The sequence below is a fragment of the Pholcus phalangioides genome, unplaced genomic scaffold (genome assembly GCF_987345545.1).
Source record: "Pholcus phalangioides strain wild (caught in Gottingen) unplaced genomic scaffold, Ppha-v1.0 ptg000008l_1, whole genome shotgun sequence".
Lineage (NCBI taxonomy): Eukaryota > Metazoa > Arthropoda > Arachnida > Araneae > Pholcidae > Pholcus > Pholcus phalangioides.
Genome location: NW_028301601.1, coordinates 27210823 through 27228165, shown reverse-complemented (window position 1 = coordinate 27228165; position 17343 = coordinate 27210823). Strand labels below are relative to the sequence as shown.

Sequence of the window (17343 nt, the reverse complement as noted above, 5' to 3'; positions counted from 1 at the left end):
AAACGGCCATGAAAAACGCACGGCCACTTTTAGAGATTGCAGTATTGTTGGGAAACTTGACGAAAGAAGATTCCCTAATGTCCAACCGAGAATATTGACACCAAACTTTTTTAGACACGTGTCACTCTCACAACTGCATCTCTATGCATCCAGATAACGACCGGAATCAAAGATTCTGAGGAGCTTCGGAGAACTAATAGACGATCAGTCAATAATTTCATCACAACATCCACGTTCCCTGTGGAAATTCCATCAACGAGCCCAGCTATTAATGTCTCCGCATTTAAAGAGCCAAGGAAAAAAATCTACGTAACTGTCACCATCAATATAGCTTAGCAGCGACCGACTGGCTGTCCCAGTTCCGGAGCCAGGATGATCATGAACTCTGAGAGAAAAATAAGAATCGACGGGGGATGTTTCAGCTGATAATTAAAATGATTTAAAAAAATAAATGAACAATAACTAATTAGAAAATATTCATTCGAGAGGAGAGGCAATGCATTGTCGTGAGATGGACCGCAGCTCACAGAGAACTGATTTTTGATTTAAAAAAAAGGCGACTCGCGGAAATCAGATCACAACATTGCCATATTCCATTGCAGGCTCACGAGATTTCGTTTGGAAATCGATGGAAATGAAATGGCAGAAAGACTGGAATGACATTGATAGATGAGTAGATAGATGCAGATATAGATAAGGGTAGATAGAGATGAAAAAAAATTATATTGATAGCACAGATAGGAAAATCTAGATTGAACCTAAAGTCAGCACAAAAACTCGTGAATATTCCAGGAAGCACAGGTCCTGTTCCTGACAGAACACACACATGGGCAATTCCCCACGTATTTTCATTGGTTCAATATTTTCGATAACCAATTATGCATATGTCCCAAGGCCAGGATTATACTATAAACGTTTTATTAAAGTTGCTTTATAAAACTTTAAAAATGTAACCAATAAGCGTATCGATTACTTCCAAGCGAATTTAATCAGTAGAGGTATTAGTTGTTTTTTTTTTAAGTTTTGTGAAATATATTTTTATCAAACTTTTATTGTGTAATCACGGTCTAAGATCGGATCTCATTATCACTACGCCGCAGATTGCAAATTAACAAAACAATTCTATTTCCATACATCAAATGAAGCAAACATAATTTGATTTACAACGTATTAAGCAAACTTTACTTCATCGTCGTTTCTATTAATTACAGAGCCAGTAATCAGGCAATGGTTCCTACTGCAAGACTTCAAGCAGGTTTTTCTGATATCCACGGTTTACGTGATGTTCGTGAAGATCATAGGACCAGCGTGGATGAGGCAAAAGAAGCCGCTTGATCTCAAAAACCTGATGCTGATGTACAATGCTGGACTGGTTGCGTTCTACATCTACTTCCTTATCAGAGTCAGTAATTTTTGAACATTTATCAGTTCTTAAATTGTATTTTTTTAAAATAAATTTAACAAATCACGCGTAGTGATTGGTAAAATTCACAAATTAGGTAAATAAATGTAGTTGCATCTCTAGTTATTTACTTTTGATGACTTAATCGGCAATAACAATTGCCTTATAAATTCCTCATTTGTTTACTTGGTGCCATCGCATCATGCATAGGTATGCTCTACTTGTATATGTGCGTTGTTTATTTCCTATTTTATCCACTATTATTATAATTTTCGTATAAAAAGTCTGTCACGGCCCAGGTTCGTTGCTTGATTTGCCGGGGGGGGGTGCATGTGTGGTGTAGCAGTAGTAGGTAGGGGCTCGGGGATCCATGATGTTCTTAAGTCAGCCACCTCGTTGGGCAATTTGCCTGTTGTGGCGTTGTATTTGTATTTGTATTTGATTTGTCCGACGGCGATAGAGCATGGACCGTTTTTGGTTTGAAAGAAAAAGAAAATACTTATTAATCATTTCATTCAGCTAGGGTGGAATGAAATAAAAAATTTGGATAAAGTAGACCAGCATTTCCTAGGTCTGCCTAGAAAATGTGTGAGTTTACATATTGATTTGCAGAATGCATTTTTAAAACTGAATATTATTACAAAATAATTACATAATAAATAAAATTGTTTATTAAATGATATATATATATATATATATATATATATATATATATATATATATATATATTAAAATGTAAAAAGTTTTTTGCGTGGTTGTCTGACATCCTGTAAAATTTTAATTACTTAGTTCTACAAAATCATGTGGTGGTATTTAGTTTTTAATTTTAACTAAAGATGGCGCAACAGTCTTTTGAGTGCCGTCAGATTCGGGTATCGTGGAGTTTTTAAGTTCCAACGATAGATGATGCTACAGTCGTTCGACTTTGAATAGGCAAGAAGAAAATACCGTGTAGTTTTTCATTTAAGCTATAGATGACGGTATAGTCATTTGACTTCTCCTCATAAGCGGGTGTTATAAACTTTACATTTAAACGACAGATGACGCTGCATTCGTTTGACTTTGTTATCAGACGTAATCGATATCTATAAGCCCCTCACTCCCACACACAAGAACAAACAGTCACGTTCTCACGTGTCTTCTCCTATATCAATCAAAATGTCAGTTTTTCAAAAAAAAACCCTCTGTGTACTTTTAAATTCAGTTCACTCGTAAGATACAGCACGTCTATGGATTGATTGATTAATAATAGCTCACGCCCAGAGCTGTTGTGCATGACAACTTCCTCTTTTCACCGTCTGGGTCGTGTCGGAGAGCATCTTCTATTTATTCATTAAATGAAACAATTATATACGCTCTATGGAAACAATCCATCAGAAAACATTGAGCCCGATACAATCAGGATTAGCAAAAGCGAAAATGAAATAAGAATAAAACAAATGTACCAAAAAAGATTAAGCACACGCTAATTTCCATTAATTAGCTATGAACTATTAGCACGTCTATGGATTAAAGTTGAGGTAAACTATTTAAAGATTGGATAGAAAAATTTACTTGCCATCTGAAAAACATGCAACAGAAATAAATTTCCTTCCATAAAGTAGTTTTTTTTTTTAAATAAGAGGAACTTCCGATGCCATGTTCGAATTGTCAATAAATGAATGCATTGCTAATTTGCTATTTGAAATCTGTTCATGAGAGGACTGCATAAATAATTATTCTGAACTAAGAAATTACAAAAATGAAATATTGTATTAAAAATAATATAAATAACTGTACGATGACTGCTGCTGCCATCTCATGTATGAATTATAAACTAAAATTAATGCCACAGTATGCTGCCATCTGTTGTGAAAAGATAACAATTTCTGTTTTCGTTGAAAAAAGAATGTTGCTAGCTGGATGCGAAGTACCGAGCACTGGTCTTGGTTTCGCTACTTAAGTAGAGTTATTTATTAGTCAATGGCAAAGTGGTTGCTTAAAATTAACCATCAATGAAAACAAGATGACTAAAACAATGAATAACTTATAGTACATGGAATAATTGAGATATCAACAACATATATAATTACATTTTAATAATTTTGTTAAAATAATAAGTATACAATTTTTATTCTAGGGGACCCTCTATTTGCCGTACTTCGGCTGGAAGCTATTCTGTGGACCCATGCGGATAGGTGCGAATCCCCTTATCGGAAATGTAAGTTATCTTTTTTTTTATCCATCACTGTGTTTTCTCGGAATATAAGGTTCATTCTTGCATATGAGTATACTAAAAGATGATAGAATCACAGATATGAATAGATGTTAGCTTATCTGTTTTCCCAAGTTTTAATTATTTTTTACACTGGCCTTTAACTCAGGATCAGGCCACAACTAGATACATTGTCAGCCGGAATTTTGGCGCCTCTTGGATGTAAAAGAAGCAGTTGGAGGGTGCATTTGGCGCCCATTCTGGTCCGGGGCACCAGGGCAAATTGCCTCCCCCGTTGTGGTTCTGTCTGTAGATCTTCATAATTTTTCAAAAAAACTTTCGAAAATATCTCGTTCATGATGATAATGGCAAATCGATTGATATTCACTGAAGTTTTTGTTTTACATAATATTATACAAAAACATGTTCAATGTTCAAATATTCCTGATTAAACTTTAAACGCGGTTCCTACCAACTTCCGTGGAGGAAGAGGCAGGCCTGATGTACTTGACTATGCAATTTCTAAGAACTTTTCATATAACATTCGTTTAGGTTCAATGCCAGTCTAAATTCTACTCATAATCCACTAGTGTTCACCATAAATATTTTAAGACCCAAAGACATTCCTTATTAATCAGTAACTAACTGGTCTAATTACTGTGCAATTCTCAGAACCGAAGAATAACTAACTCTCGACAAACTTACACCTGATAGTGTCGAACAAGAGATCTCTGAGATCACATCCAAAATTAAAGATGCAATTGACAAATCGACAAGGAAAATTCTTGCAACTAACAACAAATATAGAATCTCCCAAAAGCTGCGAAACAAGATTAAACTCACGAACAAGATCAGGAAAATATGGCAACATCACAGTAGGCGAATGGACAAAGTAGCTCTTAACAGACTAGAAAGAAATACGAAAAGAGACTTCATCCTACGTCAACGAACGATTTTCCAACTTTATAGAAGATGCCACAGCAGCACATGGATCACTTTGGAGAGCCTGGAAAAACCGCAAGATCAAAGGGGGCAACACATCAATAAGATCAAAAACAAAAGGTATGAATTTGTCTTCTCCGAAAGTGAAATAGCCGAAGTACTGGCACACAATTACGAAGAGCAGTTCTCACCGAACTCCAATCAACCATCTATCAGCGAAATTGAACATCGGAGGGAACTTCAAGATTTCCTGAGCATACCAAGACCGGCTCTGTGTGGATGTAGTGAAGCAGAGCTGAACACTTCGGACGAGGTTAAGACACTTATTAATAAAGGCAAGACTAAGAAAGCCCCTGGCCATGACGAAATCTCCAATTATGCAATTGAAAACTTATCTCCTCAAATTATCTCTACTCTCACAAATCTCTTCAATAACATGCTCCGAATCAACTATTTTCCTCATCTTTATTCCATATTCCTCATCTATTTCCTCATCTATTCTCACCTATTTCCTCATCTATTCTCACCTATTCTCCTACATCTGGAAGCTTTCTATTATAAAATATATTCGTAAAATGGGTACTGATCCTCACAATGAAAAAAATTTTAGGCCCATCAGCCTTCTCTCTAGCACCTCCAAATTATTTGAGCGTATATATATGTATAACTCGACTTGATAACTACCTCAATCAAAATAACATTATCCGACCCGAACAACATGGCTTCCGCCAGTTCCGCCATGGGTAGCCAGTTCCGCCGCACCCAGTGAGAGCCTCAGTTCCACAAGGGCCCTGTTTAGGCCCTCAGATCTTCTTACTTTATATAAATGACATTCCTGCTCCTCAGGTAGGAATCATAGCATTTTTTGCGGTCGATGCCATCATACTCACTAATCATAGGAAGGCTAGAAAATGTCGTGAAAATCTTCAAGAATTCGTAGAGGATATTGAGGATTGGTGTGACATCAACGGCATTGAACTAAACCATAACAACTGCCAATTTATTTCGTTCACGAAAAAAACTGACCCAGGAAACGCTCCCATCTATATCGATGGAGCAGCCGTGGAACCAGTGAGAAAAGTAAAATACCTAGGCTGTATTCTGGACCGGCCAATGACTTTTGGTCCGCAGATTGACTATGTCAGGAACAAGGCCACTCAAGCCCTAGGCATGGTTTCCAAAATGACATTTCCTCAAGCTCGTCTCACCTTAAAGAATAAAAAAAAGTCATACTATATAAGCCTCATACTTCAGCCAATTATGACATATGCAGCCCCGGTCTGGGCCTACGCAAGTCATATCAACATGCAAAAACTACACTCTCAACATAACAAGATCCTAAGGTCTCTTGTGAAGGCACCTAAATTTATATGTGGAGCTGACATCAAGAACGACCTGGGTCGTTCTTGACCTTACACTGAAGCTATCTAAAACCTACTGTGACAAACTATAGAACCCCGAATATGACCATCTCAATGAGATAGTGGATTACGACCCATTGCAAGAGAACCATATACCGTAGACAAAGATAATTTAATGTATTCTATTAAGATTGTTTTTGTTAGAAATGTTTTCGAGAAAAATGAAAAAAAAAAGGAATATAAAATAAAGAGAATTATAAAAAAATATAAATAAATAAGAAAAAATATAAAGTGGAAAAAAATACATATATATTGTGCATTTCTATTTTCATTGTTCTGTATAAGTCATCCTATTATATCCTATTTTATCTACGTTGCCACTAGTATATTGTACTCATTCTTATATCCGTATGTTTCCTCTATATCTCTATATATTATACGTTTCATATGTAATTTTTCCCCTAATTGTGATCTTTCGGAGCACATACTACATTTGTACTCTAGACATGACGTTGGACTGATCTTTTGTTTACACAAACACACTTTACCCAGGCACTTTACCATGTACAAACTTGTCTTCCTCCTTCACAACGCTTGAGAAAGGTTATTTGTAAATAGTCAGACAGCCTCATTGGGCTGGGAAACGACGAAATAAATTAAATTCTGTTCTGTTAAAGGCCATAATTCAATACACACCGAAAAGTTTATGTGCAGGTGGTTTATTTTACAATGCCGCACACTGAGAGAACATGAATTCGAATTATCGCATCCACTTAAATTATATAGTGAATGAATATTTTCTAGTTCACACTCCTGGCTAAGAATCACTGCTAAAGTTCAATAATACAATAACATATTCACGAATCTATAAATTTTCATATGCATAATACATGACCCACGAGCTAGATATATATATGGACCGGTTCTTCAAACCTAATTTATCATCAAGTTGATAAAATTTGAGTCTGTAACTCAAACCTGAAATAACACTTGGTCGAAAGAACGCAATGATATTGTTAATCCTATTTTATTTATTCACGGTATTTTATTCTTTGATTAAATAATGACGGATTTCAGTTTCTACTGTGAATTTCAAGGGTCGTCAAGTAAATACGTATTGCTCAAAATCAGCTGTGCAGCTAAAAACAAAGATTTACCCTCACTTTCGAAGAAAAAAACATTCTGATGCACTCAGCCCATAATTTCTAATGAATTCGGTGCTTCCCATCTGGTTCAAGGCACTAGAATAACTTGTCTTCTCTATATTTCTGGCCCTACCAATTGGCATAACTTTAATATGGGATTGCATTAATGACACTGTACGCCAAAATCTTCATTACCCTGTTTAAAATTTGAAAAAAAGTTTCAAAATTATGAACTAATTTATTTCACTGTGGCTCTTGACCCTTTATCAGATCATTCAAGTGTCCCGTACTCTCGAAATAGTTGAGCAACCCTCAAACGAACCATTGAAGAATTATTACGAAAGTAAATATTGTTGGAAAGCACGTACAAATACTATAATTATTTAGGAAATAATCAAGTAGTTTATTAAATATAATATTCGATGTATTGAGATTATTCATATACGGCTGTGGTTAAAAGCGGACAAATGTACAAATAATATTTTTTATTTTCACTTTTTTTAATTCAGAGCTACAGGTTTAAATCCAATTTCAGTTGGCAGTAAAAATAAAAATTAGCACATTATAGAAAATACAACTACATGATAAAGTACACAAAAGACAAATAAAAAGTAACAAAAATTACTGCAAAATACAAAAATTCTATACAAAGATACATACAACGCAATCACAGAAGAAATCTTCTAAAGTCGGTAACAGACGAATGAAAAACATCCAGATGTCGAGGAAGCTCATTATAAAATTCGGAAAATCTGTTTACAGCAAAGTAATTACCAATATTAGTATTGAATGATTTGACGGCAAATAAGCAATTAGATCTTATATTGTGGCACTTAATATTGAAACAGATTTCGTTAAGAATGGGTATGCAATCAATTTGGTTAGTCAACAATTTCTTGAAAAAAATAACGAGCAAGTACTCTCTGCGTTTTTGTAAACGAATGACATTGAAACTGTTTCGTATACGAGTGGCAAATAGAATATATGTTTTAAGGACCATGTTTTTTTTTAAATATAAATACCTTAGAAAATTGTTTTGAATAATATCAAGATTCATAATATGCCAAGCGTGAAATGGGTTCCAGATAATTGAAGCATATTGCAGTTTAGATCTTATAAGCGTATTAAAAAGGGAAATTAAAGTATTACTATCGTTGAAATCTCTCGACATTCTTTTGAGTTTTTTATATGACGCAGAACAAAGATTTCTAATGTGATCAGCAGGTCGGACAGGTTCTTCTAAGCAATTGGGTATTATTAATGCTATACGTAAAAAAGATTGGATTCTTTTTATGAGTGTATGAACGAACAAAAGTTTATCAATATTGAGATTAAGTCTATTAAGTAAACACCATTCGAGACATATTTGTACGTAAATATAAAGAGTCAAACTTCGTTAATAAGTCACTCTTGGGAGACCAAAAATATAACCTCGTAAGCGGAGTGACTCGTAAAACGGGGTAAGCCATGGCTTTACCGATTCCTGTCTTCTTATTCCAAACGAGTTAGTTCGGTGAATTCCAGTTATCCAAACGAGTTAATTCAAGAAAATTGATTACTCGAGTTTTTCCGAATCAATTAATGTTTATTTGCTCCATAAGTACGCATTTTAACAACACAAAATATTACTTATTTCCGATATTTAAAAATTCGCAAATTTTTCCGCCTGTTCATGGAAACTAAAGTATTGTGGTCTTGTGTTGGAGTTCAAATCTTTTGCACATAAGAAATGAAAATAAAACATTTTTATGAGTTATTTGTTATGATATACAGTATATAAGTATTTTGATAGAATATTTTTTATGACAAAAAATAATTGTTCATATTTCACTGAAAAAACCGAGGAGTTTTGTTGCGTGGAATTGGTAGTTAAAGCGATTCTCTTTTCTCCAAAGAACATAGAAATTGGAAGTCTCTGTCTGTTGTGTTTTGCAGTCCCAATACAAATTTTCTTGATGGGTCGATTTTCCACATTCTTCCAGTATAACGCTGCTTTGTCTTTAAAAGCGAACGAAACGAACTTTTTTTAAATTTGTAGAACATTCTGGCAGAGTACACAGAGTTGCAGATGCTCGACAATCGTCCAGCCAATAAGATTTGTTTAAAAACGTCAAAAACCCGATAAAAATATTGAGCAGCGTGAACTAAATTTTTTTTTCCCTTAAAAAAATAATAAATGAATAAAAAGCGGCGAATATCTGCCATGGACACACACACACACACACACACACACACACACACACACACCTCAGCTATAAAGCTGATCAAGAACCACAACTCGCATAAAAAAAAAAATTCCAGCTGAACCATTCCCAGATAAGAAATGGCCTAATGTTGAAAGAATCTGTCAACAAACCTGCAGTGAAAGATGGGTGGGGGAGGAATAGAGGCTTCATTGGCTTCTGCTAGAAATGCTAGGTAGATCTTTGACGCGATAAGACAACGTTGGACTCATCTTGTGCATTGTGCGAAGAGTTCCCGATTCCAATGGCAATTTTTCAGAGTGCTTTCACAAAAAATGACTTCTTAAGCGGAGTGGGGAGACGCATTACCGAGAGTTTACTAACATTAGAACCCATAGAGGATGATTGAGATACCCAAATAGTGACCCGGTAAGCAGAGTTACGCTTTATCCGGGTGACGCACTAACGAGGTTTAACTGTATATATATGACATAAATATTAAAAAAAAAAGTTTTTTTTTCAAATTTCTAAAGACTTCTTATATTTATGTACATTTCTTATTTTAGTTATACTCACTTGGCTGGCAGCTTTACATGGTAAAATACATCGAACTTCTCGACACGGTGAGTAGACAATCAAGCTCTTGAAAACTTTATGCAAATTTTAAAACCGATTTTTGATTAAGAGCATTCTCACAGTTTTCTAAAAGTGTATTCTATAACTTTTGTTTTTAATTTCGTTTCTCGTGTCGACAGGTGTTTTTGGTTCTCAGGAAAAAGTTCAACATGATAACGACTCTTCATGTTTTCCATCATGCAATTGTTCCGATATTTGGATTTATGGGGCTTCGATCTGAGACTAGTAAGTTTTAAATTTTCTATTGGACACATATATATCGCCCGCCCCCACCCTGCCAGAAGCATGAATGTGCGAATTTCCAAAACATGGGAAATGATGTTTGAATGTTTACTCCAGCCATCCATGAGTGTTATTTCCCTAAAATGCTTTATAACATGCGTTTTTCAGTGGGGATTAATTATTTATGTTTCTGGCAAACTTAGATAGCAAAATAAGAGATCCGACCAGCGGATATACCCCAAAAAGTGAAAATTTGCATATTATTGCTTCTGGAATGAAGGGGACGATATATCATTGTCCAAAACAAAACCAAGATACTTACTCTTACTCACGAAAATCATAATTTTAAATATTGATGATTCACGGAATTTATCAAAAACCGTGGTATCATGATGTTGTTACCCATTCCTAGACCGTAGTTTCAAACTTATACTTCACAGAAGCGCATGGTTCTGGGGGGAAATTTTTAAGGGTATATTGTGGCTATATAAAATGTATGTGACTAACTATAAATTTCTTCATTGTTTGTTGGAATAAAAATTTATATTAATGGTCACGTGTTTATTAGGGTTCAAGGACAGCCTCGTGACCATCAAGTGTTCCGCCAGAGAAAAAGCTATTGGAAAATTTGTCTTAGAATAGTGTTCTTTAACCTTATTTTCGCCCATGCCTCACTTTGGGCACCATTTTCTCCAACCACCAATAATCTAGGAGCGACAGGGGCGTAGCCAGAAATTTCGTTCGGGGGGGGACCACTTTCATTTCGGGGGGGGGGACCAAAGTGACAGAACAATAGATTTGGCCATCTTTTTCCCTTTTTTCGGTCATTTTCTCACATTTCGGGGGGGGGGGGACCAGACCCCCAAGTCCCCCCCCCCCCTGGCTACGCCCTTGAGGAGCGAGATCTTTTCAAGTTATTGTAATAATTTTTTTTGAGTAAATTTATGTTGAATAAAAGTTTCTCATGTAAGATCGATCTCCGGGCCCCTTGAGATACGGTTCAGTGAGCTTCCCCTTTTACTAAGGGGTTCTATGCAGGGCCGTTTTAACATCATGGGACCTCGGGCAAAGTGATGTTCTTGAGCCCCGAACTAAACTGGAAGTAAAACCGTGCGAATGGTGACATATTTACTCTCGAAAAGGGTAGTGCTAAATCTCACATTACGATAGTTTCTTTACATCATTAGAGAATATTCCAGGGCAATGAGGAGAGGGGGGGGGGCATGTTATAATGAATATCGCTATTCATTATTTTCAAAATTATGCATTTGACGGGAAAACTATATTTACTTTAGCGAATTTTTTTTAACTTCCAGGTCCATATCATTCAGTATTTATCGGTATCAATTCCTGTGTTCACGTGCTTATGTACTTCTATTATGGGGTGGCTCTTCTCGGACCGCAGTTCCATAAATACCTGTGGTGGAAGAGGTATTTGACCATGCTGCAAATTGTAAGTACAACATTCGTATCTTAAAAAAAATAATTAAATATTTATTGACAATTTTCTGATTGAATTTGAAGTTGACTCAGAGAATTTTTGTGGTAACATGCATACAAATAATAATTTGCTAAACAAAAACCTAAGGGACTAGCCCTGAAGGAACAAATTATTCCCAATCTCAGAAAGTGATCAGTGGCTACGCTTTCAGATTGGATTCACCATCGGTTTGGCTGATCTGCTTTAGGAATATCATAGCAGGAAGCACTGAACGTGAAATGCGACATTTCACGAAGTAATAGTCTTGATTTACAGAAAATTCACCACAGGGGAAATCACCGCTGGTAAAATTCACGAACAATAGTTCGTCACCAATCAGTTACCACAAGTGCGGGAATGTGTGAGCGAGTGAGTGTCCGAATAGTTGGACCGAAGTTTGTAAATGAGCTTCCGAATAAGCTAGTGAGTGAGTGAGTAAAACCACGTGAGTGACTGACGACCATATCCACCAACAGAGTTTAAACTACAACTGCAGGTTGAAGGATTAGAGATCGACATGGATTGGTTAAAATCCTGAATTTAACCAATCCGTGTTGATCTCCAATCATTTCACCTGTGATTTTAGTTTAACCTCTGTCGGGGTGAATAAGGTCGTGAGTTATCACATGAGAGACTCTCTCAGTCGCTCACTTGCTCACTCACTCGCTCACACAGTCGCTGACCTGTTCACTCACTTGCTCACGTACCAACTCCCTCACTTGTTCATCTGTTCACTCCCTTGCTCACGTATCAACTCCTTCATTCACTCGGCCACTTGCTCACTCATTAACTCCTTCACTCACTCGCCCACCTGCTCCTTCACTCGCTCATGCTGCTTGCTCGCTCGCACTTGCTCATTCATCAACTGACTTGCTCAGTCACTAACTCCCTCATCTCCTTTTTCACTCATTCACTCACTTATTTTCTTACACATTCATGCTCACTATATAAATCCCGACTCCCTTGATCAATCACTTGCTCACTGGCTCACTCACCTGCTCATCCCGCTCACTCGCTATGTCACTTTGTCGATGACCTGCTTGTCGGTGAATTTAATTAGTGGAGAATTGCATAGGTGGCGAATTTTTGTCGGTAAATTTTCCGGCGGTGAATTATTTGAGATTAATTTTCAGCGCACGAATCTTCTTTGGGTTCATTATTGCCGGAATAAAGAGCTTTTTAAGAGGCGAGATATCTCGTCGATGACTTAGAAACGGTTAGTTCAATAAAAATAAGCTTCTCTGGAATTTTACAAAAACTAAGAAGGGTGTGTGTGCGCGTGTGTGCCAATAATCAATAAAGAATCACGTTTTACGTTTTTTCCGAGAAAGTGGGAAAATTTTTGTTTTACGCAATTGTATTTAGATGCGCTACTAAACATGTTGTTTTTCCCCATAAACAAGAGAATCACCCTTAATTTTCCGTGACCATATGAGAAAGATTACAAAAGACGAAAAATATTACGTTCTGACATTAATTTTCTTTAAAAATTATTGGTGTTTCAAAATCGCAAAATGCATTAGTACTGAATATGATAAATGATCAGGAAGCTCTTATACCGTTACGATATCAGCGAATTTTCAATCGAGGAAACACGTATGGGCTTTAAATATAGTTTTGCATTTAGGGAAATACAATTTCGTTAAGAAGCTATTGCTTTAAACTTTTTAAACAAAAAAAACATAAGTATAAGATTGAGCATAAATTTTTTCGGTTTTCCATGAAAAGACCCTGAAAATCCATGATTTATTTCGCAAAACAGGGAAATATATTTTTGCGATTGCGCATCGATATCTAATGAGTTGGTGTGATGCATACAATTCTCACACATTTAAATTTTTGATCGCCAGATCGGTACACGTGGCGGAATGCATGTTTTAGGGTAAACAAAAATATCATTGATTCTGAATGAGCCCATTATTTAAAATTATTCAGTTATTCAGTAGTTAAGGGCCAAGATGACATTTTTTTATGCAGAAATAATCGAAAAAATATTGTTTTGTGGAAAAAGTCCTGCGACCAGTAATAGTTGACCTTTTATTAGCTCAATGTAAAAACTTTTGAATTGTGCAAAAGGTTACAATAAATAGGCAACAGTGATTATATTTGAAACAATCGTCGAGCTGTAATTGTTGCTTAATGCGAGACAAAATTCTAAAATTTTCAATTCGGTAGGGAAAGTTGCTTAGCAATGTTCAGGTTTTTGTCACACTTGAGTGTTTTTTTTTCCTTCCTTCGTTTTTCAACATTGCTAGAAATTCAATAGACTCTAACAATACCAAAACTTGAACGAACAACGTATTTTAACAATATTGGGAGTATACTTTAACAATGGTAAGGATTTACTATGATGGCGCTAATAATTTAATTTTCTACAATGCTTGACAGTAATTTAGTAATACAATAGAATAAAATATAGTTTCAAATAACGCTAGATATATTTTGACATCGCTGAGAATAAAACAACATACTTAAACAAGGCAAAAATAAAACCAATTTTACAATGCTGTGAATTAAGTACACTTTCAAAATGGTTAGAATAGAATATAGCAAAGTATGGAAATTGAATTCAAGTGTGCTGAGAATCAAAATATGCTCACACAATATAAAAATGAAATACATTTTTGCAAAGGTGAGAAATAAGTACGCTCCAACATTGGTGAGAATTAAATACACTTTAACAATGGTGAGAATTAAATACACTTTAACAATGGTGAGAATTAAATACACTTTAACAATGGTGAGAATTAAATACACTTTAACAATGGTGAGAATTAAATACACTTTAACAATGGTGAGAATTAAATACACTTTAACAATGGTGAGAATTAAATACACTTTAACAATGGTGAGAATTAAATACACTTTAGCAATGGTGAGAAATTAATGAAAAATTAACAATGTTGAAAAAGTACACTTTAAAAATGTTGCGAAATAAGAACACTTTTCAAAAATGGCGGGAATAAAGTGCACGTTAACAATGTTTAGAATAAAATATACTCTTACAATACTGAGAATAACATACCCTTTCACAATGCGGAGAGTAAAATATGTTTTTACAATGAGAAAATTAAACGTTCTTAAACAATGCAAAAATATAATATGCTTTCACACACACACACACACAATCCTTGGAATAAAGTACAATATAACAATTCAAAAATAATGCATACTTTTACATTGCTGAGAATAAAGTGAATTCTGCGTCCCTACACTTCAACAAAGGTGAGAATGAATTATATTTTAAATGTACAGAAATATATAATTTAACAGTGCTACGAATAAAATATACTTTAATAATGCTGACAACAAAATGTATTTAAAAAATTCTAAAAATAAAATATACTTTCACAATGTTGAGAATGTACACTTGAACAATGACGGGAATAGGATATGCTTTAATAGTGTAGAAATATGCATGAACATCAATAATGCCAAGAAGATTGTTGAACGTTGTTTATTTTAACCAGTAAGTCAATATGCACACTCAAGATTGACCAGAGTTAATCAAGTGAATTAAAAAAAATTTTCTTCTATGTTTCCAGTTGCAATTCGTCTTCATCACGGCCTACATGGCACTGATGCAGTACCTCGGTTGCGCGACCTCAATGACGACGTTCTACATAACATGCGGTCTGTGCGTCTTGTTCTGCGTCCTGTTCATCAACTACTACATCAGAACGTTCCTACTCAAGGGTAAACCCGCTGATGTTAGGAACGGGGACGCCAAACACGACAGCCTTAGTCAATTGTTCATGAACGGGAAAGCCAAACTCGAAGAGAAAATGAGATAACCAAAATGCGACCCTAATTGCGTACTTATATTGCGCGAGAGGATTTTTTTTATTTTGCATTCCCACTCTTCTCGTGAAAGCATGCGTTTATAGTTCGTGAACGTTACGTATTGGTAGCGCACTTTCTTGGGAATTGTACAAAGGATCCCATACTAGAGAATGATGATGATGAATGTACTCAAAAAGAACTCTAAGATCTTATTATTACATTAGTCTTTGCGATTATGAAAGATGCTCATTTTACTCAGTTATATACAGAACTCGAATCGATCGACGTTTCTATTTTGAACTGATATTGTATTTTTGTTATAAAACGAAATTTTATCTGTTTTTGTATTGATACTGCGTCACACATTTCAAATTTGTATTTTATCAGATTTTTAGATTTTTTCACATTATCGTATTATGAAACATGCAATGTGAAATCTCGGATTTTTGAAACACTTGAAAATTATAATACTGTTTTTTAATTGTTTTTAAATCACATAAACTGTTAATCAACTGCCGTTACTGATGCTTTGGAGATTTTAGCATTATTTCTGGCAACTTGTTCTGTACGTAATAGCATCATTTCTGGAAAAGTGCTCTGTACGTGATAACATAATTTCTGGCAGCTTGTTCTGTAAGAAATAGAATCATTTCTGACAACTTTTTCTGTACATAATAGCATCATTAATAGCAGCTTGTTCTGAAAACAATAGCATCATTCTAGCAACTTGTTCTGTATACAACAGCATCATTTCTGTCGACTTGTTCGGAAAGCAATAGCATATATATATATATATATATATAGAGAGAGAGAAAATCAAAATGACCTTGGATGGCCAAACAATGTTTTCCTTATGGTAGAGCTAACAAAATTGGAGGCACCAAAGTTTCTCTAAAAAAAGAGTATTAAATAGCTCAGGGTAGTCGAAAAACTTTGTTTCCGCATGAAAAATTAAGTGTAGAGATATATAACAAATTAATATTACTGTGATGTAGATGAGTCATCAATTTTTTGATAATAAACATAGGGTGAGGACCACGCTTCGGCTTGTGGAGAGATTTCTGTTCGAAGTCGGCTTCCAACTACATTAAAGAATATTTTGTTAGTCCGTGGATATATATACTATATGCTGTTTAAATCTGCTCATTCGTTTGGGGTCTCTGGACAAATGCCTGAATTGCCCTTGCGGAAATCACTGGTACTGCATAGGGTCATGGATCGGTTCATTTTTCGATGTGGAAAAAAGATCCAGTATCAATATGACTCTATGACTACATAATATATTCCAAACAATAAAATTTATACATCACGTGCTGGGTAATCGATCATAGTGTATACAGTGGAAACTTGATTTCATTTCAGCTCCAATAATTCGTTAACCGCGGCTATACAAACATTCAATAAAATGAAGTATTCAAATATCGTACCTATTTTAGGTAACAATATTTAGATTGATTTTATTAAGGGTTGTATATGTACGCAGGTACAAAATTTAATTTCTCTTATTCGGTTCCCCCCCCCCCCCCCCATCTTTTAACTTTCAGTTAGAGACTTGTTGCCCAGTCTGTTCAGGGCCTAACAAAGACAATTCGATGGTTTTTAAGTGCAAAATTATTCGAGATATTTAAATTCAAAAATCACTGAAAATGAAGGGAAGAACAGCATGTCTACATATTAAGGGACAAGCTTCTACTTATGTTATGATTACCTTCATTTCAGTGATTTTTTTAATTCAAATATGTCGGCTAATATTGAACTAGAGAACATAGAACATTTATTTCCGGGGAAGGGGGGGTCAGTAGAGACAGGGAAACAATTTTCTAGCTTGAAGTAAGTGGATAGGAGGACCGCATTAAAACTGAATTTATTACCTCCGTGCATATACAACCCTTAGTAAAATAAATGGTATATCTGAAAAATGTTCATTTGAATATTTTTTTTTCTAATTGAAAGCACGTTTCTATAACCAGCAAATCACAAGTTATTTGAGCCGAA

General features: G+C 35.2%; 1 protein-coding gene across 2 annotated transcripts in view; it reads left to right on the top strand.

Moving 5' to 3' along the window:
• LOC149084132 (very long chain fatty acid elongase 7-like) overlaps positions 1 to 16870 on the top strand; it is an 80444-nt gene extending 63574 nt beyond the window's left edge. For both annotated transcript variants that reach the window (XM_089234476.1, XM_089234477.1), the window contains exons 3-8: positions 1212 to 1402; positions 3522 to 3602; positions 9794 to 9850; positions 9983 to 10088; positions 11402 to 11538; positions 15111 to 16870. In XM_089234476.1, the coding sequence (XP_089090602.1) occupies positions 1212 to 1402; positions 3522 to 3602; positions 9794 to 9850; positions 9983 to 10088; positions 11402 to 11538; positions 15111 to 15359 (821 nt within the window). In that variant the 3' untranslated portion in view covers positions 15360 to 16870. The remainder of the gene's footprint in view (positions 1 to 1211; positions 1403 to 3521; positions 3603 to 9793; positions 9851 to 9982; positions 10089 to 11401; positions 11539 to 15110) is intronic.
• Positions 16871 to 17343: the final 473 nt, after the last annotated feature.